Consider the following 21,627-nt stretch of genomic DNA (forward strand, 5'->3'; position numbering starts at 1 on the left):
GTAGCATAATAAAATAATCCCAAGGAAACAGCTCCTTTCAAAGAATTTCACTCTAAAAACAGCTGTGAAAACCAGGGTTTTGCTACTTGAAACAGACTTACCAAACTGTGGCATGCTTTCAGATTTGTGGATCTTCAGATGATAAGACTAGCTCTGTTATGGGGAAACATGCCATCTTCTTCATGTTTGAGGCTATAATTTAACTCAAATGTGAGTGTTCTGTTCTTTCCCAAGGAGCTCGCCAGATGTCAGATTTCCTCACCTATAGCATTTGGTTAACCTGCCTTTCCCCATTTTTTTTACGCCAGAGTGCCTAATACTTCCTGAGATGGTTGTGCTGTTGATAGTAAGCAGAGGACATCCTCAGCAAAAGGCATGATCCAAAGTCCATTCAAGTCAATGGAAAGATTCCCTTTGACTTCCATGGCCTTTGGATCAGACCTCTAGTGACTAATGCACTGTTTTCAAATTAAATTTGGTGACAAGATAGTTAAAATGCTGGTGATCAACATCTTATTTACTTTAATCTTCAGTTAACATTCAAAGAGTCCAGTTAGACTTGCAGATCCAGGCGTCACCTGTTTTGAGTGTGTCCATGTTCTACTCCACTATAGGTAAGGCAGATACATGCTTTTATATGATAACCACACATTTAAAAATCTTAAATCCATATAAATCAGTTATAAATCGGTTTGTAACACAGCAAAGGATCCCAAAGCCTTTCACAAACTACACACATGCAGCCATCTCTGGGATGGAGGATGGCAGCCAACTGGTGCACAGCCTTCTGCAGAATGATGTGAAAAGTCTGAGTCTTACAACAAATACTGTAGGAACTTTAACGTCTATACAGAGCCAGCATCTAGCTTATCTATCTGTTTTAGGGCTTTATATTGTCACCCATCACGGTAGTATCTGAGTGCCTTCCATGTAATAGCAAAGCAAAATCCCTAGCAGACTTCATGGAGTCCCTGTCTCTTCTGCCTTCTGGGGGGTCTAAACTCTGCTTAGGGTAGGTTTTATTTGGTTGGATTGTATTAATTTCCTCTTTTTTTAGTAAGGGTTTAGGTGGAAGGTAGGGGTGGGAGAGAGTGACTTTAGTTTTTAAGGTTTCATCTGAAAGAGGCACAATAATGTACTGCAGATAGGTCATTTATCTTCTTTGGAAGGATGAGGATCTGAATTGACCCTGCCCGGCTTTCAGCTACGGCACCAGGAAGTTAAAGTAGTTCAAACCTGATGCTTAGATCACTAAGCCACCCGCTATTAGAACACTGCTTTGGTTCAGTTTGTTTTGATTTTGGGGGATACCATTTGACTAGGGTTATACACATAAATTATATTGGAAGTTGAAGCTAGACAAATTCAGACTGGAAACAAGGTGTACATTTTTGACAGTGAGGGTAATTACCCACTGATGGAACAATTTACCACAGGTCAGGGTGGATTCTCCATCACTGACAATTTTAAAATCAAGATTGGATGTTCTTCTAAAAGATCTGCTGTAGGAATTATTTTGGGGACTTTCTATGGCCTGTGTTATAGAGGAGGTCAGACAAGATGATTACAATGGTCCCTTTAGGGCTTGGAATCTATGAATATTATGTACAAAAACAAGCAAACAAAAAACAACTCTACTGTATTTCTTGTCTATCTTAGGGTAAAGCTTATGCAGGTCATACATACCACATGGAAGACTCCTGCTGCCTTGACAGGTATAAATCCAGCAACAGGTACACAGTGATCAGCATGGCCATTACAAAAGCAGCTTCCCTTTACAATAAAATCATAGATTGCATAGTGTATGAACTGCTGAGGCTTTGCATTCAGGTCATTGCCCTGACAGGGACAGGCCTGTCGCTTAAGCAGCTGCACTCGAAGATTGGTGATCTTCAGTTGTGCCTGAGCTTCAGCGCTGTACGGATCCTCAGCCGAATAAGGTGGTGACAGAGCTCGGTATATAACCTGAACAAAGAAAAGCAGAGACAAATAAATAAAGAAGAACTGGGGATGTGAACTGGAGTCTTCCGAAAGGCTTGCAGTGTGTCGTCTGCAAACTCTGCACTCTCTGAACAGTTTGCCTCTGGTTTGATTGACTGGACTGTCTGTGACATCTGGAATTGATATGACAGTAAGATGTGATGAGGTTTTTAGAGCTTGATCACATCAGCGGAAGGGTTGCCCTCTGTTATGTTAGGGAACAGCTGTCCCCCATGGTGCATGAAGGAAAGTAATGAGTTGAGTAATGAGATTCCCAGTGTGCTCTGTCCTATCTACAAGGTAGTGGAGTAGCAAAGTGTTTTATCCAGAGGAGACGCATTCTTGCTCATCTTTTTAAAAAGACCCTGATCCTGGAAACACTTAGGGTATGTCTACACCGCAATTAAAAATCCACAGCTGGCCTGTACCAGCTGACTTGCGTTCGCAGGGCTCAGGCTAAGGGGCTATTTAACTGAGTTGTAGATATTCAGACTTGGGCTGCAGCCTAGGCTTTGGGACCCCACAAGGAGGGAGGGTCCCAGAACTTGAGCTCCAGCCTGACCCCAAACATCCACATTGCAATTAAACAACCCCATGGATCCAAGCCTCGCGAGCCTGAATCACCTAACACTCGCCAGCTGCCAGTGTTTAACTGCAGTGTAGACAAACCCTTAGGTGAAATCCTGGCCTCATTGAAGTCAATGGGAATTTTTCCATTGGCTTCAGTGGGGCCAGGATTTCACCCTTACTACTTGGCATAGTACTTTACCATAAATAGTACTGAAGTCAATGGGCTTACTCACAACAGTAAGCACTACTTAAAGTAGCGAGCATTGGATGTAAAATGGATGTAAAAAGCTTTTGTCCATTTGCTTATTAACCCCCACTCCCAAAACTGGGTGTATTTTTTGGCAAATAAAGCAGATTTCCAAATATTTGGCTCATGTCTGACCCATGGTGCTTCCTAGTGTGAAAGTGATTAGGTGTGGTAAGTGATGACAGCAAGAAGATAACCCAGAGGACTGAGATAAGAAAGAAAAATTAGGGGCCTTTTAGGTTTAAGGAAATACCATTTAGTCTTCATTTTAACTTCAGTAGGACTGAACAGGCAAAAATTGGTTTAACTGGAGAGCACTAGATAAAAATAACTAGTTTTTTAAAGAGGTTTATTTGGAACTTGTTAATGTAGTTGTCTATACAGTGTGATACCAGAAACAGCAAGCATGCAATGTATTTAATCTATTCGTTGATTATTATTAGGATGACGTCACACTTTATATTAAGGGTACATTTCTAAATCACTTATAAAGAGATAATGAATAATACTTTTTTAATTATTTGAATGAATAGTTTATCAATTGTTTACAAACATCTAAAAACCTTTTATTGATGTGCTTATAACAATCCATAACACATATTACCCCATATGTATCATGCTTATAAGATATTAGTCATTTATGAAATGTACACATGTACCCTTAATATGAAGTGTGATCATGAACACTGTCATTAGTATAGTGTTGACTATATGCTCAGCACTTGACAAGATGCAATGTGAGATAGACCCTGACCCAGGGACCTAACAATCACAAATCTTGATCCTGCGATTGATAGCCGTACGTGGACTAATCTGCTTGGATGGACCTACTGAAATCAATGGAGCTTCATGTGGGTGTAGCAATCAGCCTTCATACCACCAGCTGCAGGCCTAACCTAGACAGACACAGAAGTCACATACGGGGAAACCCAGAGGAGGGAGAAGCTTGTTGTTCTTTAATATTATTATTAGTTTTCAATGCACAGTATGATCTTGATTCTCTGAAGGTCTCAGGTAAGGAGGCCTTACAGTTAAACCACAGAGCTGGGCACCAAGAAAGTTGGGTTCAATTCCCAACCATGCCACAAATTCCCTGTGTGACTTTTGGGAAATAAGCACAGTGGTCTAACCCTCAGCTTCCCCAGCTGTAAAATGGGCTTCATAAAACATACTCCGCCTACCTCACTGGTGGTGTTTAAATTCATGAATGTTTATTAAGCGATTTTAGATTCCTGTGTGGAGTGGGCTGTAAACACGAAGTATGTTATTACCCAGCAGTGGGGGAGTTTGGGGGGAGGACGCTGGAGAAGAGGCAGAATACAAGATGCATGAGGGGAGCTGAAGCACTTTAGGTGTGCCAGATGCTAAATTGTTCTCCCTACAGTCCTTGGCACTTTGCCTCTTACTTGGTCCCCTGTCTCTTTTTCCTGGGCTCCACCCTTGGCGGATAATGGGGGAACCAGCTAACAAGCTATATAGATAATCCAGGCCTTTTTAAAAAAACAACCCTACTGTTATTGAAGGACATTGTTGTTTCAGCTAACCAGTAACTAACCAGCTAAACTGTAACTTTAAAAGAATGACTCTATGCAGGAAATAATAATACTGGCTCCTGGTGCTGCCAACTCACCAGCCGGCTGGCTTTGCCTCTCCTGGCTCTCTCACCCCCAGAGCTCTGCCTGGGCTCCCTTTCTGGCCATGACCTGGCATTCTTCCAGAACTGCCAAATTCCAGCCAGAGGAAGCCTTGTCAGGGGATGGAAGGAGATTTAGAGCTCTTTACAATTCTGAGCTGAATGGCGGCAGTATGCTTTGTGTGCCTTGTCAGCGTGCCAAATGTGGCAGCAATCAGTGTGCTAGTGACAGCAGCGATTTGGACATCCCGGTGCCTGACACTGCACGTTAGAAAGCGCATAATACCACAGCTCCGGGCTTTGACAAGTGCAAAGTGAACAATGGTGCATGTGCTGCTTCTGCATCCAGAGCACATTTGTGCCAAGTTGCACCCATCGTCCAACTGGCAGCTTTAAAGGTAGTCAAGCACCTAATTCTCTTTACCTAACAGACCATAAGAAAGGGACTAGTTTAGGGTGGAAGAGGCAGTGGGAGGACAGGCTGGAGAGTTGTGTTCACCATGAGTAAAAGTGTTGAGCCTGGGATGAGGGATATAAATAATTAGTTATGTGCTTTCAAAGGCCTTTGTCTCTCTTTCAGTAACACCCCACCTCTTTTATACTCCTCCAGAAGAAAAAACTAAATCAGGCAGGTATGAACACAAACCCAAACATATCCCAATGTCAGGACCTGCACACATCCCCAGGGTTTATTATTTACCCACATTTAAAAGAGTATAATTTTGACCACAATAGCATTGTAGGGGCTTCATGAACATGAGATGCCTTCAAATATGGAAAGAAAATTGGCTGGAAAACACCCAGGTTCTAGACATTCATTTCCTTTTAGCTGAGGTGATGGAAAAAGCAGGCTGAAATTTTTCAGTAAAAACTAACACTTTGGGTTCCTCATGATTAAAGATCAACACAAATAGCTTCTGAAAGTCTTTTCTGGTTCAGATCAGAGTAGTGAGGGAAATATGAAACAGGGAATAATTCATCCTAGACATAGCTACAGGCATGGTTCTTTATTCCCATCATTTTCAATTATTCTTGCCTGTAAAGCCCATTGGAAACCAAGCATGTGGTCAATATTTACAACTGTAGTACTGACAATTAAAAGGAAAAAAACCTCTCACTATCTTGACTCAACTGAAGTCAATAAGAGTTTTATTATTGACTTCAGTATTTCATCCTGGTTCTTAAAAGGTAACAATTATTTCTTTTTATGATTGCTTGAATACAGTGATGCTAAACATGATCTCCTATCTCTAATTCCCAGTTTAAGGACCAGATTCATCAGTATACTCTGGCTGCTTTTTGCTGCTTCAGTGATGCAAAACAACCATAAACTCAGCTTAACTGGCCAGCTACACCAGGTTTATTGCTGCTTTTCATCACTGGAGCAGTGCAGAACAGTTGGTGCATACTAGTGAATCTGGCCTTAAAATCATTAACTTAATAAACCCCCCCCCCCACACTACTTGGTTCATTGTAATAAAATGCAAGTTCTCGCTAACACAAAATAAAACCCAAATTGCCATATAAACAGTAATCCTCTTCTCTGTGCTAGCCAATCGAGCTGGAACCTCCAGATGCAGTATATTAAGAACAAGAATGCATTTCCTGGCTGGATTTTTCTGTTCAATTGTCAAGCTCATTGACTTATTCCATCACCTCTCAGCAATAACTCTAGTGTATCCCTTGGTTCACTCCATCCTGTCTCATTAATAACTAATTGTCACACTTTCAGGGCTAGCTGCTCCAGTGTCTCCTTCCTGATCTTTCTGTGTGTACCACCTCAGGTCTTAGGCCTCGGACCTTTGCCACTTCTGGGGTGGAATCATATGATTCTCCAACTCACAAAATGGACCCTGGGCTTCAGTATTCGGAGGACTGACTGTGCTTACCCTGCAGGTCTGATTGGGTTCTGGCACCTGAGGTTCTTCCCTTCAAGAGTTTGTGACCAAAGGTGAGTACAGGGACCACATAGCCTTCTTAAACCAAAGTCTTGTTTAATTTCAACAGTACAAACAAAGCATTTAGATAAAAGGATTTTAAAATAATCTATATGCAGGTCTATCTTACCTATATTGCTTCCCATCCCTCATGATAGCCTTGGTAGACCTAACTTCTTCAGATGCCCCAGCAATGCCCATATAGACAGACTTACAGCTCCTCAACAACAACTGTAGAGAGGCAGTCCCTTTAAAATCCACCAGGGATCTTGTTCTTGTGAGTTTCTGGGCTTTTATCCTTCTTGTCTGAACCAGTTTGGTAGGCTACACAAGAGGTCAAGCCAGACTCCTCAAAGCCAATGGTTCTGCCATGATCTTGTACCAACCCTCAAGTGTTTACTGTGGGTGGCTTACTATGAGCCATTGTTTCCCCATTTTGCTTGTTTTCCCAACATCCCTGTTGAGTTAACCCAATATAGTAATACAGTACCCCAATCACCAGGTCATTATACAGTATTAATAAAGTATAACAGTGCAACTCCACACCCATCATGCTATTCTTAGCTGATTTACTCAGGAGAATTTCAGCATTTGACTGGTGCCTGACCCAGGATTTTTGAACAGCTGGGGCTGGCAATACTGCATTCACCATGTCTTTAAGTCTGTCTACCTGGGCCTCCAAACAAGAACTGTGACAATTAAAACTGAATTCACTGGGTAACCCTCAACCATAAACCCAGGGGGCATGGATTCACCAGGATCATGAGTACAGGCATGCACAGTCTTTCCTGCCTGCATGTCAGTCCTGTTGTGGGGCCTGATTTTGAACTCCCTCCAGTGTAAATCTGGAGCATTTCCATGGAAATCAATGAATCTTGTGCATCTGTCAGTTTAACATCTGTGTTTTCTTTATATGAGAGATACATTCCTCCCACATCACATGAAATTCTTCTGTTGGATCATTAGTCTTATAAATGAGATATAAAGCAATGTCGATACAGCAGTCTTTTAAAATTGAGACGAGAGATTTTCCATCTTCTTGAGAGCAACCTCTACATACAGTCAAAACTGGTTTTTAAAAAGACCTCATGGTAGTGTTGGTCAGAAAATACCCTCCTCCCCATGGGAGTATTTTAATGAAAGTGAAAAAATATTCAAGTTTCAGCAAAAAATTAATATCCAAAATATTTCATCCACAATCTGAAATATTTCAATTTGGAAATGTTGCTGAAGTGCCTCATGGGAAGTGTAGTTCCGGTGCCGGATGCTCCCATTCTCCTCTATAGGCCAGACTCCCAGGTTGGATTACATCTCCTAGGATGCACTCTCTTAGTGAGGGGAGGCTGTGCACCATAGTATGTGAAGTCCAGCTGGGGAGCCAAGCTCACAGAGGAAACTGGGAGCACCAGGAACATGAACTTCAACTCCCATAATGCATTGGAACAGCATTTCAGACTCCAAATATTTTGTTTTTCAGCCAAATGGTTTGGTTTTCAAACATGCTTTTTTTTTTTGTAACATTGGAAAAAAAGTTTCAATGGAAATTCTTCAACCAGCTCTGTTTTGTAGTCCAATGCACTTGCAAAAAAAAATAAAAAAAATAAAAAGGGAGCAAATATCATACAGATTTAGGCTCACTGTCCCTTTAAGAAAAAACCCTACTGTGCATGTGCATGTTTCTTCTGTCTCCTATGTGTAAGGGGACAGTTGGCCTGTTACTAAAACTTAGTGGGGGGTTTTGGTTGGCTAGCTCCCAGTACCAAAAGAAAGGGGAAGGGTCGGTGGGAAATCAGGACCCTGAGACTGACAGTTCCCAGGGGCAATGGGGAGAGGCCAACACTTCAAGTCAGTCTGATTGACAGGGCAGGCAGGTTAATGAAGGAGTCAGGAGGCCAGGGGGGTCCCATTCTCCGTGTGAGCTGGAACTGTCTGGGCCAGAGTGGGGCTGAGCCAAGGAGAAAGCAGTGTTGTCTATAGGCACCTACTTCCCTTCTTTCCCGTGGGTGCTCGACCCCACTCTGCCCCTGTCCCTGCCCCCACTCCACCCCTTCCATGAGGCCCCACTCCTTCCCTGCCCCATTCTAACCCCTTCACCAAAGTCCCTGCCCCAACTCCGCCCCCTCCCTGCCAATATTCCAACTCCTTCCCCAAATCCCCACCCTACCCCCGCTTCTTCCCTGCCTCCTCCCCTGAGCGCGCCACGTTCCCGCCCGCTCCCCCCCACACCTGAAGTGTGCTAACGCTGCCAAACAGAAGGCAGGCGGAGGAGCGGGGACGTGGCGTGCTCAGGGGAGGAGGAGGAGGAAGTGGGGCGTGGGAGCTTGGTTGCCAGTGAGTGCTGGGCACCCACCAATTTTTCCCCATGGGTGCTCCAGCCCTGGAGCACCCACGGAGTTGGTGCCTATGGTGTTGCCAACTCCACATAGCAGGAAGTCACCAGAGAAACCCTGAAAAGTTGCTAGATGTAGGTATTTAAGCACTCAAAAGGAGTCAAAAATGTCTCTAAACAAAATTTCCAGAGAATTATAGCTCTGTGTATGCACCCAGGCAAGTATAGTCACAAAATCATTCACAAGCAGCTCAATAGTGTTAATAAAATCCATTCCATGCTCTTCTTACTACATTCTTTTGCACACCAACTCAATGTCATTGTGTCTCAACTGAGCATGTCTTCAGAAGGAATCGCATTCCAGGGCTTCTTGGGCTGAGATCACCATAATCTGCAGGCGAGGAAGAGAAGTTTGTGGAGGCTAATTAGATATTTTGCTAAAGCTAGGCACACTTTGGAGAGAGCAGCACATTAGCCAGGGCTTGTTTTTACCCAAATATGTTCTTTCTCGCTGCTCCGTAGTAGGTAGCGCACCCTGTGATGCAGGGGAAGGTGGCTAATGAAGGGGGCAGGGCGGGTTGGGGGGAGGTTAGCTGGCAAGGAGAGCGGCACGGATGAAAGGTGGGGTGGCATGGGATGAGACAGGGCCATGTGCCCAATGGAGCGGGGGGCACCGTGCCTCCAGGGATAAAGCCCTTACTACAGGATCAAAGGTATGGAGCTAGCTTGATTGCAGCTTTCCTTTACTCCTTCCCCGGGCTTGGCCTGGGGTTAGCTGCCCAGGTGTTTTCAGAAATCAAACCCTGGAAGCGGGGGGATTGGGAAGGGGTCCGGCTAGCGGATTTTTGTTTTTAAATCTACTTTCTTGGCTCCCTGTAACGCCAAGCTCAGGTCAGGCGAATGCTCTCTTCCCCCTGGCTCTGGCTCTCCCTTTCACTAATGTGTTGGCTCAAATCCAGACTGGCAAGAAAGGGAGGCTTGGCTGAAATTAACCAACCCCAGCTGTATTGGGCTGCAGTTTACAGAGAGTGAGGGGGACCCTGGGCACAGAGCCCAGCACAGGGAGATGCCCCAGCCAAGAGGTCTTGCAGGCCAGACTTGGCGGAGGTGGGTGCAGGGGAATATCATAACCCCAATGGGGGTTAGGGGAGTGACGCTGGGAAGAAGGGTCCTGCCACGTAGAGCCTGAAGGCATCTGGCCACCACCAGAGCAAGTGACTGATCCATGGCATCCCTGCAGCACAGCCAGGGCCTGGGAAGGAGACCTGGGACGTGTGAGGAACAGGCTGTGAACTGCCCTTACATTCCAGAGACAGCTGTTTGTGATGTCCCCGTGCCACACAGCTGCGTTATGTGTTTTCCTTTAACCTATCCGATTTTTCCCCTTATTTTTAAAAACTGATTGCTATTTAATAAATTATATTTGTTTGAACCATATGCAAGTTATATGGGCCCATGGTGCCCAGGCTCCAGCAATATTCAGGGCCCAGGAGCCTGGCTCTACCAATGTTTGAGGCAGGGTCTCTCTCCCAGCCCCACCTGCCGCCCGCGCGCACCTCCCCCGAGTGTCCCCTGGCCCCCACTTGCTGCCCCCGCGCGCCTCCCCTGGGCCCCTGAGCATCCCTGCCTCTTCCCTGCAGCTCCACGTTCCACTCTGCTGGCTCCCGGCAGGGTCCTAGTGCCCCCCATCCACTAGTGCAAAGGCAGGCTGACCCTGACCCTGCCCTTCCACCTCAGACCCTTCCCTTTTCCAGCGGGACCCCCGCCAGCATAGCCCCCCGCCCCACCATCACCGCTCCTGCCCCACGCTGGGCAAGGGGCAGCCCCACCCCCAGTGAGGCTACAGTGAGGAACAGCAGCAGGGGAGGAGGTGCACATGTGATGGCAGGCCCTCCACCTGGCACCCACCACACAGGAGGCAAGGGGGCTTCCTGGCTTCTCTGGCCCCAGTCCCAGGGCAGCTTGCCTGCATCCCAACTCCTCATTCCCAGCACCACCCCACCCCAGAGCCTGCACCCCCAGCCAGAGCTCTCACCCTAACCCTCTGCCCTAGACCTGAGCCCTTCCCACACCCCAAACCCCTAATCCCCAGCCCCAGCCAGAGCCCTCATCCCCCTGCACCCTAACCCTCTGCCCTGAGCGCCTCCCACACCCCAAACCCCTCATCACCAGCCCCACCCCAGAGCCCTCACATTTTTACACTATTTTAAAATGTATATATTAGCTTACAAGGCACGTATTTGGGGGCGGGACTTGGACCTGTTCTGGGCACCACCAAAAATTATACAAACCTGCCGCCCCGGCAATCATCAGTGGGTTACGGAAGTGTCCAAAGCAGAGAGAGCACCCCAGAGTAGGGACACCCTGGCCCATGTCCTAAGTGACCACAAGATTGGGGGTTGAGCCCACCAGGAATCCTGGGCCCAGCCTTGTTGGGGTTACGAGGACTCTGTGACACAGGAGAGTCGTGGGGAAGTCCTTGAGGTCAGGCAGGCCTCTGGGTAAAGGGAGTGAGAGTGAGCACTCGGATCCTTTCACTACTCAATTCCACCGGGGTAGTGGATAAGCCAGGAAAGTTCCCCACAACAGCGGGACCAATCCCCCGCTTACATATGCAGGAGAGCAGCCCTTTCTCTCACACACTTGAATGGGTGATACTTGAGCTAATTATTATTTCATCTTTTTCATGGACAAAGAGCCTTATCTGCTTGCAGTTCCACAAATGTGACAACACAGCCCAACATGTAAATAAAACAATGTCTGAGAATGTGCTGCACTCAAGTAACCAGCCTGTACCATAAGAATCTCCATTTATAAGTACATAAAAATCTTTTTGCAAGTACCCAAGTATGTTTACACTTGTGAAGCAATAAAAAGGCAGCTTTTTATAGATCTACAGTGGGAAAGAAAATGGCACGGAGAACACAACATATGGGCTCTGAAATCAAAGTCGCTTGAGGAAATCAACAAAAACAGCAAAAGATTTGCTGGAATGCCGGGTGGATGGAGCAGGGCAAGCCCCGCAGGAGTGGCGGGTGGGCAGGCGGAACAGGGCGAGCCAGACAACCTTGTAACAGAACATTGTGTGACTTTAAACGAGTATGTTCTCTAATAGATCAGCAACCTAATAACGAAAAAATGTTAACCGGGATGACTTTAAGTGAGGAGTTACTTGTACAGATAGCGAGATTTTCCAGATGACTCATAGGTGTGTTTAGGTGTTCCATTAACCCGACCTCCTGGGGCCTGATTCTTTCCCAGCAGGATACCAGGGACTGCCATCGAAACTAACATGAGGAATTCATACTACAGTGGGAAAATGGGGGCCCTGAGTTTTTGGATGCACATGCTCTAACTCGGGATTCATCACTTTAAGAGACCTGTGCATGCTCCCTCAGGACGCTTCCTCTTCTCAACTAGTTCTGTACATGTACACTCAGTGGAGAGAGACTGCACACACACATATCAGTGTATTTCATATAAATGGGAAGGAGCATGCTGCAGCATCCAAAAGGATGCAGGCCGGTGCCAGCATTGTGTAATCTCACCTGTACCAAATGGTAAACAAAGATCATGCTGAAAATTTAAATATAAACCATTTTGTTCTACTAAAGATCTTCCCAATCAGATCCTTGGCATTTGGTACGGTTGAATGTTGATCCCATTTAGTTTTCATTCTCTTTTTATTACCTTTTATGTATCTTATATGAACACAGGAAAAAACTGCAATAGGAAAAGTATGTAAGATTTTCTATTTTCTCAGAAGGGAGAGTGAAGCCTATGGGCTTGGCTACACTTGAAAGTTGCAGCGCTGGGAGTTACAGCGCTGGTCGTGCAGCTGTGCAGGAACAGCACTGGTGTGTGGCCACACTCACAGCTACCAGCGCTGGTGTGTGGCCACATTTGCAGCATTTGCAGTGCTGTTGGGAGTGATGCATTATGGGCAGCTATCCCAGCGTTCAAGTGGCAACAATGTGCTTTTCAAAAGAGGGGGGTGGAGTGGGGTCTAGTGTGACAGGGAGCGGGGGGGAGAGAGAGAGAGTGGATTTTTGGAGCCAACACTGTGTGTTTAGCTTCCTGCCTTGAAAAAATCAGAAAATGTTTCCAACCCCTTAGTCTTAACTCTTAATTGCAAACAGCCTGCCTCCAACACGACTCCCCGCTGTTTCACTCACTCCCTGCCTGCCTCTCATTTGATTGTTTACAGCCAGGTACAGATTGATCAAAGCAAACAGGAGCTCTGTTTGTTTTTTTAGATAAGCAGCACCGGCAACGGAGCTCCGCGCGGAGCTCGTTCACAACAAAACAAAGAGAGGCTGCATAACAAAACAAAGAGAGTAATTTAGTTAAAAGCATTCTGGGATATCTCCTAATACCCTGGAGGCCAATTAAAGCGCTGGTGTGTGGCCACACTTGACGAGCAGCGCTGGATCACCAGCGCTGCAATGCTTATTCCCCAAGCAGACCAGGTGTTCAGCCAGCGCTGCAGCCAGGGAGTTGCAGCGCTGGATGTGCCTTGCAGGTGTGGACAGTTACTAATTGCAGCGCTGGAAAGCCTCCACCAGCGCTGCAACTTGCAAGTGTAGCCAAGCCCTATGTCTACACAACAGAGCCTATGACAGCATAACCTTCCAGGGTAGATGCAGCATATGCAGGAAGAAGTTTTTCTTCCAGTGTACAAACACCACCTCCCCAAATGACATTATCTATGCAGAGAGACGCACTCTTTTGCCAGCACAGTTGCATTTACACTCGGGGATTGTTGGCATAGCTGAGTCACTAGGAGGTGTAATTTTTTCACACCCCTACCCAACTTTGCTATGCCAGTATAAATTTTAAGTGTAGACCAGGCCTGAGAGAAGAAACAAGAAACATACACAGATAAATAAGAGGGAATAAAATGTACTATAAATTATTTAACAAAAATTGTCAAGTTTACATTAGAGGAATCTATCATTTTTGTTGGTACCCTGGCATTAGGGATAAATATACCTAACCTGACCATGTTTTTGGGTTGCATTTAATCACTGTGTTGTTGTGACATCTCTAGTTTAGTTAAAGTCTGTTTAACGCTTGAACATGTAAAGCATTAACGGCCGAGGGGAAGATTTTCAAAAGAAAGGGCATTAGGTACCCAACTCCCACTGACTTTCAGTAGGTACTTGACACATCACTCCCTTTCAGACCTTGAAAAATCTCCCCCTAAATCCCTGAGCCCGGCACATAGCCCCAGTAAGTAACTAGGTCAGCCATGTGCTAAAAGGAATTCTGCAGGGGACAGGGGAAGAAGGAATCCTTACTCCCAGGCCACAGGATCTGTAGCTGTGTGAACAGCACCAGCCTATACCTGTGCATTGCCATAAGCTTGACTTTGTGAATGCACAAACCTGTAAAGATAAGGCTAAATTTGACAGTCTATGTCTGTGCAGACCCCTGCATGCACCCATGCACTACAGAGCAATGCTGGGGCAGGCCCCAGCATGCACCCCACATGCTCCTACTCCCTGCTTAGTAGTACTGGTGCAGCTCGGCTGCAATCCAAGTCCCCCATACAGAGGGGCAGGCTTTGCCCTATGTAAGATTATTATTTCTATTCAAGACTTTTTTTGTAGTTTAGATGATTCCAGCAGCATCGCTCAATAAAAATACAGGTTGACAACATGGTCTGGTTGACGCTAGGATTTTTTGCCATACTTTTCCCACTGCTGCTGCTGCTGCCCGCAGTTGCTAGGATGAGACCATACACACGGCACCCGCAGCCACCAGCATGTTAACTACCATGGAGGATATGCCTACTCTGAGCGAAGTCAGATAAAATGGGGCTTACAGTGTCAGTGCCACCCTGGAGCCCTTTCTACACTAGTGTTCCAACCAGTGGCACTAATGATGGGAAATTTATAGCAAAAATGCCTATACACCAGCATAGAAGACATCCCAGTGTGCACCAGCAAGCGAGTTGAGTATTTCCACGTAATTCACAGTAATCTATGGTAATTCATAGTTCTCTTCCTGAAACCCATTTTCTCCTGTGCACTCCTCCTCTGGCTTTGTCCTGATGCTAATCCCATAAACACCTGACCCTAGTCTCCTTGGGCTCCACAAGTGTACCAAAATGCACCGGCCAAGGACTTCATCTGAAGCTGTGGGTGTTCAGCTCCTCTGAAAATCAGGTTCCCAGTGCTCTGCACCCTACAGACTACCCCCTCTGCTGCTGCCCCACAGATACCACCCTCCCCTCACCCCAGAGCTCCTCTTACAATAATGCAAGTTTTCCCATAGAAATAGCCCAGAGTGGCAACTGCTTTTAATCTTATTTTTTCTTATTTGAAAAAGCTTAAACAGGAGATTTTATTAGTCCAATTAAGCTCTCTTTATAAAATGAGATGTAAAAGTTAAAAGCAATCACCTCCCTGGGTGAGCGTGATGGAAAATCGCACAGCTGGTAATTAAGGTGATTTGTAGAAATGGTAATTGTTTTGGTGCAATGTGTGTGCCCATTGGGACTTTCCATAATGTGAGCCTGAAGCAGTGGCTGCTTTCAACTTTCATCCAAGAAATTGTATTGCGAGGGGAAAAAAAGACTGATCAAGCTTTATAAATAGAACGTAAAATGAAAGCTTAGCCACCAGGGTGAGCGAACGCTGTGGAAACCCATCCCAGCCAGGCAGTCCCACTTCAAAGGGGTTCCTGGCCCCTCTACTGCACCCCTCCCCAAACTAAAATGCAAGTTTGGCCTCACGTCTGGGCAACTTGTTTAGTTCTTGTATAGATGCAAAATAGCCTCACAGGTGAGACTGTTTCCAGGCTCCTCTCTCTGCACCTGCCCATTAGCGGTAATTACGACCATAGACCTACCAACACATTAAAGAAAGACAAAAGTGAAACTATACAGTTGTAAGTAAGGGTGGGAAATCTCTGGGTAATCAAGAATTGAGACTTAGAATCACAGAGATTAAGGCCAGAAGTTGACCATCAGATTATCTAGTCTGACCTCCTGTAACTCACAGGTCACCAGCATCACCCAGCACTCACACACTAAACCCAACAATTGAAATTAGACCAAAGTATTACAGCCCACAGGTGACTAGACTATTATGGGCTGCAGGCCGCACCAATGCCTCAGGCCCCTGCAATGGCAGCAAAATGATTAAGTGAGATATACACAGATAATCCTGGCAAGTGACCCGCACCCAGGCACTGCACAGGAAGGCAAAATCTCCCCCCGCCGTCACTGCCAATGTGACCCAGGGGAAAATTCCCTCCCACTGCACATACGGCAATCAGTTAGACCTTGAATATGTGAGCAAGAACCAGCCAATCAAACACCTGAGCAAGAGAATGCCACCTCAGAACCTTGGCCCACGCGCCCATTGTCCCATAGCTATGTGTGGCCATCCCTGTTGTTCCAGAGGAAGAAGATTGAAAAAAACCTTCCCAGAATACATGGGAGGGACAAAGGATGGGGTGGGGGGAAGGAGAAATCCCTTCCTGACCCCTGCACGTGGTTGCCTGAAATCCTGAAGCATGAACTTGTCGGAACATAAGACATAAACCAGAAGTAAGCTGGGGCTGTTGAGCCCTGCCTGCTACCATCACACGCAATCCAGTCATATAAGTGGACTCACAAATTTGTTCATCTCGCTCTTAAAACTAATTAAGTTGTTTGCCCCCACAACTCCTATTGAGAGGCTGTTCCAGAACCTCACCCCACTGATGATTAGAAACTTTCTTCTAAATTTCCAGCCTGAATTTGTTCATGGCCAACTTACATACATTAGTTCTTACCTTCCTTGGTATTTATCCACTAATATAGAGAGCAATCCTATCCCCTCTCAGCCATCCTTTTGCTAGACTAAACAAGCCAACCTCTTTCCCCTCCATTCTCCTGATCATAATAGTAGCTCTTCTCTTTGCCTGTTCCAGTTTAAATTAATCTTTCTTGAACATGGGTGATGAGAATTGCAGACTTCTCTGCCCTGGCACAATCAGGGACTGACATATCTCCACAGTCACAAAATATATACTTTCGTCACTATGTAGCTGGGGTAAAGTATGTGCCTAGGAACAAGCCTATGATAGTCTCAGCTGGGATTGTTAAAGGAAGTGGACATCCTGACATCTTCTGTAAAAAGTGCAATTTCCAAGTTCTGCTGCATCACCCCGTCCCCAGGAGCCAGAGGTTCCACTGTAGTAATAATACATAGTAATGGGTACATACGTGGAGCACCTTTCATCCAAGTATCACATAACGCTTGACAAGTATTAACTTGTTATGCTTCACCGCACACCTGTGAATTACAGAGGATCACTCCCTTTTTCACAGATGGGTACACTGAGACACAGAAGTTTAGTGACTTGCCCAAAGCCACACAGCACTGGCAGTAGCAGAGCAAGGAACAGAATCCAGGCATCCTGACTGTCAGTCTCCTGTTCTGACCATAGACCAAAATGGCTCTCAAACAGCAGCCAAATGATTTCCTCCAACACAGTTCTATTCTATTTAACACAGGTTTTTATATTGCCCTCAGCACCCCAGTATCAGAGGTGAAGTGTTTTGTTGTGGGAGGGTTTGGGTATTTTTTTAAAGGTACATACTGGCTAACTGTTTACATTAGAGAAGGCAGGTTGAAGGAGTGCACCTTGCCCTGGGAGCGGATCATGGTGAGATTTGTGATGGTCCTTACTTCCTGGGAGAGTTTGTTCCACAGTTTCAGACCGACCCCTGAGAATGCTCTGTTTCCTGCACAGACAAGCTTCACCCTTATGGCTGAAAGCTCCACTGGGCCTAACCATGGTTGTCATCTTAGAACATTAGCCAAACTTTTAGATATGCTGGGCCCAGGTCACCGAGTGCTTTGAAGATAAAGGCCAAGATCTTGAACTTGACTCAACAGCATCTCTCAACAGTTTTATTTTACATTGTTTTAGTTCTTTCCTATCAAACCATTTTTGTCTTTGCAAAAATCTAAGTTAATGAATTTCTGCTCTCATTAATAATGCTGATAATAATAAAATACTTATAACATTTCCCACTCAGCAATTAACTTTTTTTTGTAAGTACCAAAGGTTTATCTGACTAACTTGGCATATCCACCTGAACTTTAAATGCAATTAAAAGAGAAACTTATGCAATGTACATCATGCCTTGGGTAAAAAAAAATGTTGGCAGAAGCTGTAAATGATTAACAAGATGTAGGAAGTTTAGAGAGCTTAAAGTGGGCAGGTATAGCTCATAGAGTCCTCCTCTCATATAGGATTTATTTGCCTGCCTGTCAGATAAAGTGGACTATACAGGAGAGATGCTTCTCTTTTTCCAGTGAAAAGTATTAACATTACCTGTGTTTGCACACTCACAATGTGCACTTCAGCATTATTAATGTGAGATCGGACACCACGGGGAAAAAAATCAGAAGACTGATTAATCATACAGATTGCACTTTTTGAGAAATCACTAAGCTCACTATGGACCATAAATGTTGCCTTATGTGTCATGGAAAGCACTAGATCTCTGCAGGCAACCCCTATTTATGGCACAGCAGAATTCCTATTGCATGACCAAAGGCAGTTCATTGAAATCTATCAATGAGAGATCATAGAGATGACACATTTTGTGGTCTTTATGATAGGTGGCTGCTTAATCCAGTGACGAAGACGACCATTCAGACAACTCCCACCAATCCCTTCTGTAACCTTTATAACACAGAGATAAAAATAGGCAAACAAACCATAATTCCTACCTCACAATTTAAATGTTAAACAATTTTAACAAAAATCAGATGCAAATTCCATAAATTTGAAATAAGTGATCTTTCTGGTGGCTTTAAAAGATTGATCACAATATTCTATTTATTTACTTCGTGTGTTTGAATTTGTTTGTTTTCATAGTTTCAAGGAACTAACATATCTCAACTTTATAAATAAATATCTAGGGTAATAAAACATTTGCAGAGCTGTGGAGGGCTGTGGAGCTGTCACAACAGGGTGAGTTAATATGCAGAAAAAAATATATGCAACTCATACCAAGGACCACCCCATATGCGGTTTATGAGTGCTTCCAGACTCAAAGACTATAAAATGTATGGGTCAGATCTTGAAAATCCTTACACACACACAAACCAACAGGTGTTTGCCTGAGGGATGCATGAGTAAAAGCTACACAAAATCCTCCAGGGTTCCCTAGAAACCTCTATAACCTGGTAATAATTAGGTGATATCTTCTTCTTCAAGATCTCACTGGTTAGTTGGTACAATCTCAGTACAGCACAGTGCTAGATCATGCTAGTCTTCATTCAAATGTTACACATATAAATGAGAGACAAGGTGGGTGAGGTAATATCTTTTATTGGACCAACTTCTGCTGGTAAGAGAGACAAGCTTTCAAAGGTACGTAGAGCTTTTCTTCAGGTCTGACCTTCTTCAGGACTCAGTCCCGAAGAAGAGCTCTGTATGCTCGAAAGCGTCTCTCTCTCTCAGCAACACCTTGTCTCTCTAATAGCCTAGGACTGACACAGCTACAACAACACTGCACATATAAATAACATTCACACCACAGAAATATCAATTCAGTACAGATAGCTCAAAACTGTTGGATTTCGTCACCTCAGATTAACCTGTGTTGCTCCTTGAACAAATGAACCTGTGTTGCTCCTTGAACAAAGAGTTTGTTCCCACAATGGCTTAGTTTGCTTAATCAAGAATTTCCTACAAGACGCTATTACAACAAATAAATAAATAAATAAAAATGCTTGACCTTTTTATTGTAACTGTTGTGAGACTACATCAGACACATATAGATACACTTAGGTTTAGTTTCCTGGCTTGCAAATCCCTTTAGATTTATAGCATCATCAGATATGCACCATTAAAGGCAAAGTTTTCATTTCAATTAGTCTTTTAATCCTGATTCTTCTTTTCAAAAGTTACAATTTGCAAGGCTGCACTGTATGGCCTAGGAAAAAGAACAGATGCCGAAGAACCCCTTTGGTCTGCTGGCAAGAAAAATTATATTTAAATATTCTTCCCTCCGGCAGCTTTCTCTTCCCTCCCTGCCCTCCCCCAGTAAGATTTATGTTCTCAAGTTTGGCCTGCCTGCGGTACCTGTTTAGTGTATGTGAGATCAACTAAGCTTGGAGCTTCATCCCAAGAATGAGACAGAAAGAGAGCTGCACTTGCTTGTTCAGAGGCAGTGCCATTAAAAAAAACTGGCTCGCTCCCCAGAACCACAGAATAACCTCCGAGCACGACACACAACTTCACAAGCCTGCGAGATAGGGTGTTCAGTTAGAGAGTTTCAGTGAGAACACCTGCAAGGGGACCAGGGGATCAAGGGAATTCCTTTGCAACCCAAGAGTAATACATTTTCCCAAAATATTTTTAATACTCTAGTCCGTATAATATGCAGTGTTGGTGTAGCCATGTTGGTCCCAGGATATTAGAGAAACAAGGTGGGTGAGGGAATATCTTTTACTGGTGAGAGAGACAAGCTTTCGAGCTTACCCAGAGCTCTTCTTCAGGTCTGGGAAACGTCATATAGAATGTCAATGCATATAATTGGAAGTTTTGTGTCTATAATTTGCAGAATTAAAGCGAGTCTGAGAATCATCCAGTTGATGGTGTGTGACATCTAATATAGGAAAGGAAAAATGTTAAATGCAAATGAAAGAATAAAAATGAAAATGTATTAAAGAAGTGGGAAGCCACCATCTTCCTACTTGTGACATAGGTGGTGACATGGGATATGGAACCCTGGGAGTTTTGCACATAGTTTGGTGTCAGGATATGGTCCTACGTCAGCCCACTGGGGGCCTTGTTGGGAAGCAGCAGTAAAATCTGGGTTATCATCTCACTAGATCTTACAAAGTGGGAGCCCTCCATGTTAAACTAGTATGCTGCCAAAATCTGAATAAGCGAATCAGTCTTCCCTAGGTGTTAATACTGGACCATTGGCGCACAATGTTGCAAGAGATGCAAGCTATGAGATGTAAAACCAAGGGCCTGACTTCTTGTGGTCATTAAAAAATTCCAAGGCCCTTGTCAGTGGTAGCCCCAGGATCAGGGCTTGTTTCAGATGGATACGATGTTCTTCGCTTCCTGTTCTACGCTGGGTAGTGTTGCCAAGCACGGTTACACATTTGCCATGTTCCATCCCAGAGGTGGCTGCATTTCAATAGCTGGGGCAGCAAAAATGGTAGAGCCAGCCCTGCGGCGTGGCAGGGGGTGTGTGCTCAAAATTTTTTTACTGATAGGGGTGCGCGATCAAAAAAGTTTGGAGACCACTGCTTTAGACGTTGCAGCTTGCTCTCCACAAGTGTGGCATAGTCCAGCCTCTCCCCCTGGGCACCCCTAGAGGCATAACAAAGGAGAATTGGTTCAAAGATCGCTGAGGGGAGTAAAGGCCCTGTCACCTCCTGGCGCAAAGTGCTTGTCTGTCAATAGCATCCGAGGCGCTTCACACAGAGAAAACAAATACACCATTAAACAGGCTCAAAGTCTTCCTCCCCTTCATCGCTTTCCTAGAAAATCATTATGTCAGTCTCTGTCTTTTCTAAATGAATTAAGTACCTGCCCCCTCTGTTGGTCTCTGGTATAATGTAACGCTGTTGTGCTGTGCCTAGCTCCCAGCTACTTTTTACCTAGTCAGGACTACCCTCTAAAGAGACCTGTTCCAGCACCACGTGGAATTTTGTCATTGACTCAAGTGGGTGCTGTGTCCAGTCCCGTAATGCCACCTCTGTGTAGCGCATGAAGTGCCTTTGTTCCAAAGATGGAAGATCAGGAAGAGTGAGTTTAAATTCTTCTATGAAATGCCAGCATACACCAGGGACATTTGAAAACACGTTGCCTTTCATGCATGTTACCATTCGCTGTGGTCTTCTGGGTTTGTCCAGCTGCCAAGAGCAACTAAAGCAAATGGGGCCAACAGAAATGTTAG

General features: G+C 44.9%; 1 protein-coding gene across 2 annotated transcripts in view; it reads right to left on the reverse strand.

The window, feature by feature from the left end:
- The window catches only part of NTN4 (netrin 4), a 95,367-nt gene that overhangs the window by 52,616 nt on the left and 21,124 nt on the right, over positions 1-21,627 (reverse strand). For both annotated transcript variants that reach the window (XM_045019669.1, XM_045019622.1), the window contains exon 3: positions 1,687-1,965. In XM_045019669.1, coding sequence (XP_044875604.1) covers positions 1,687-1,965 — 279 coding nt within the window. The remainder of the gene's footprint in view (positions 1-1,686; positions 1,966-21,627) is intronic.

This window comes from Mauremys mutica, chromosome 1, assembly GCF_020497125.1.
Source record: "Mauremys mutica isolate MM-2020 ecotype Southern chromosome 1, ASM2049712v1, whole genome shotgun sequence".
Taxonomy (NCBI): Eukaryota; Metazoa; Chordata; order Testudines; family Geoemydidae; genus Mauremys; species Mauremys mutica.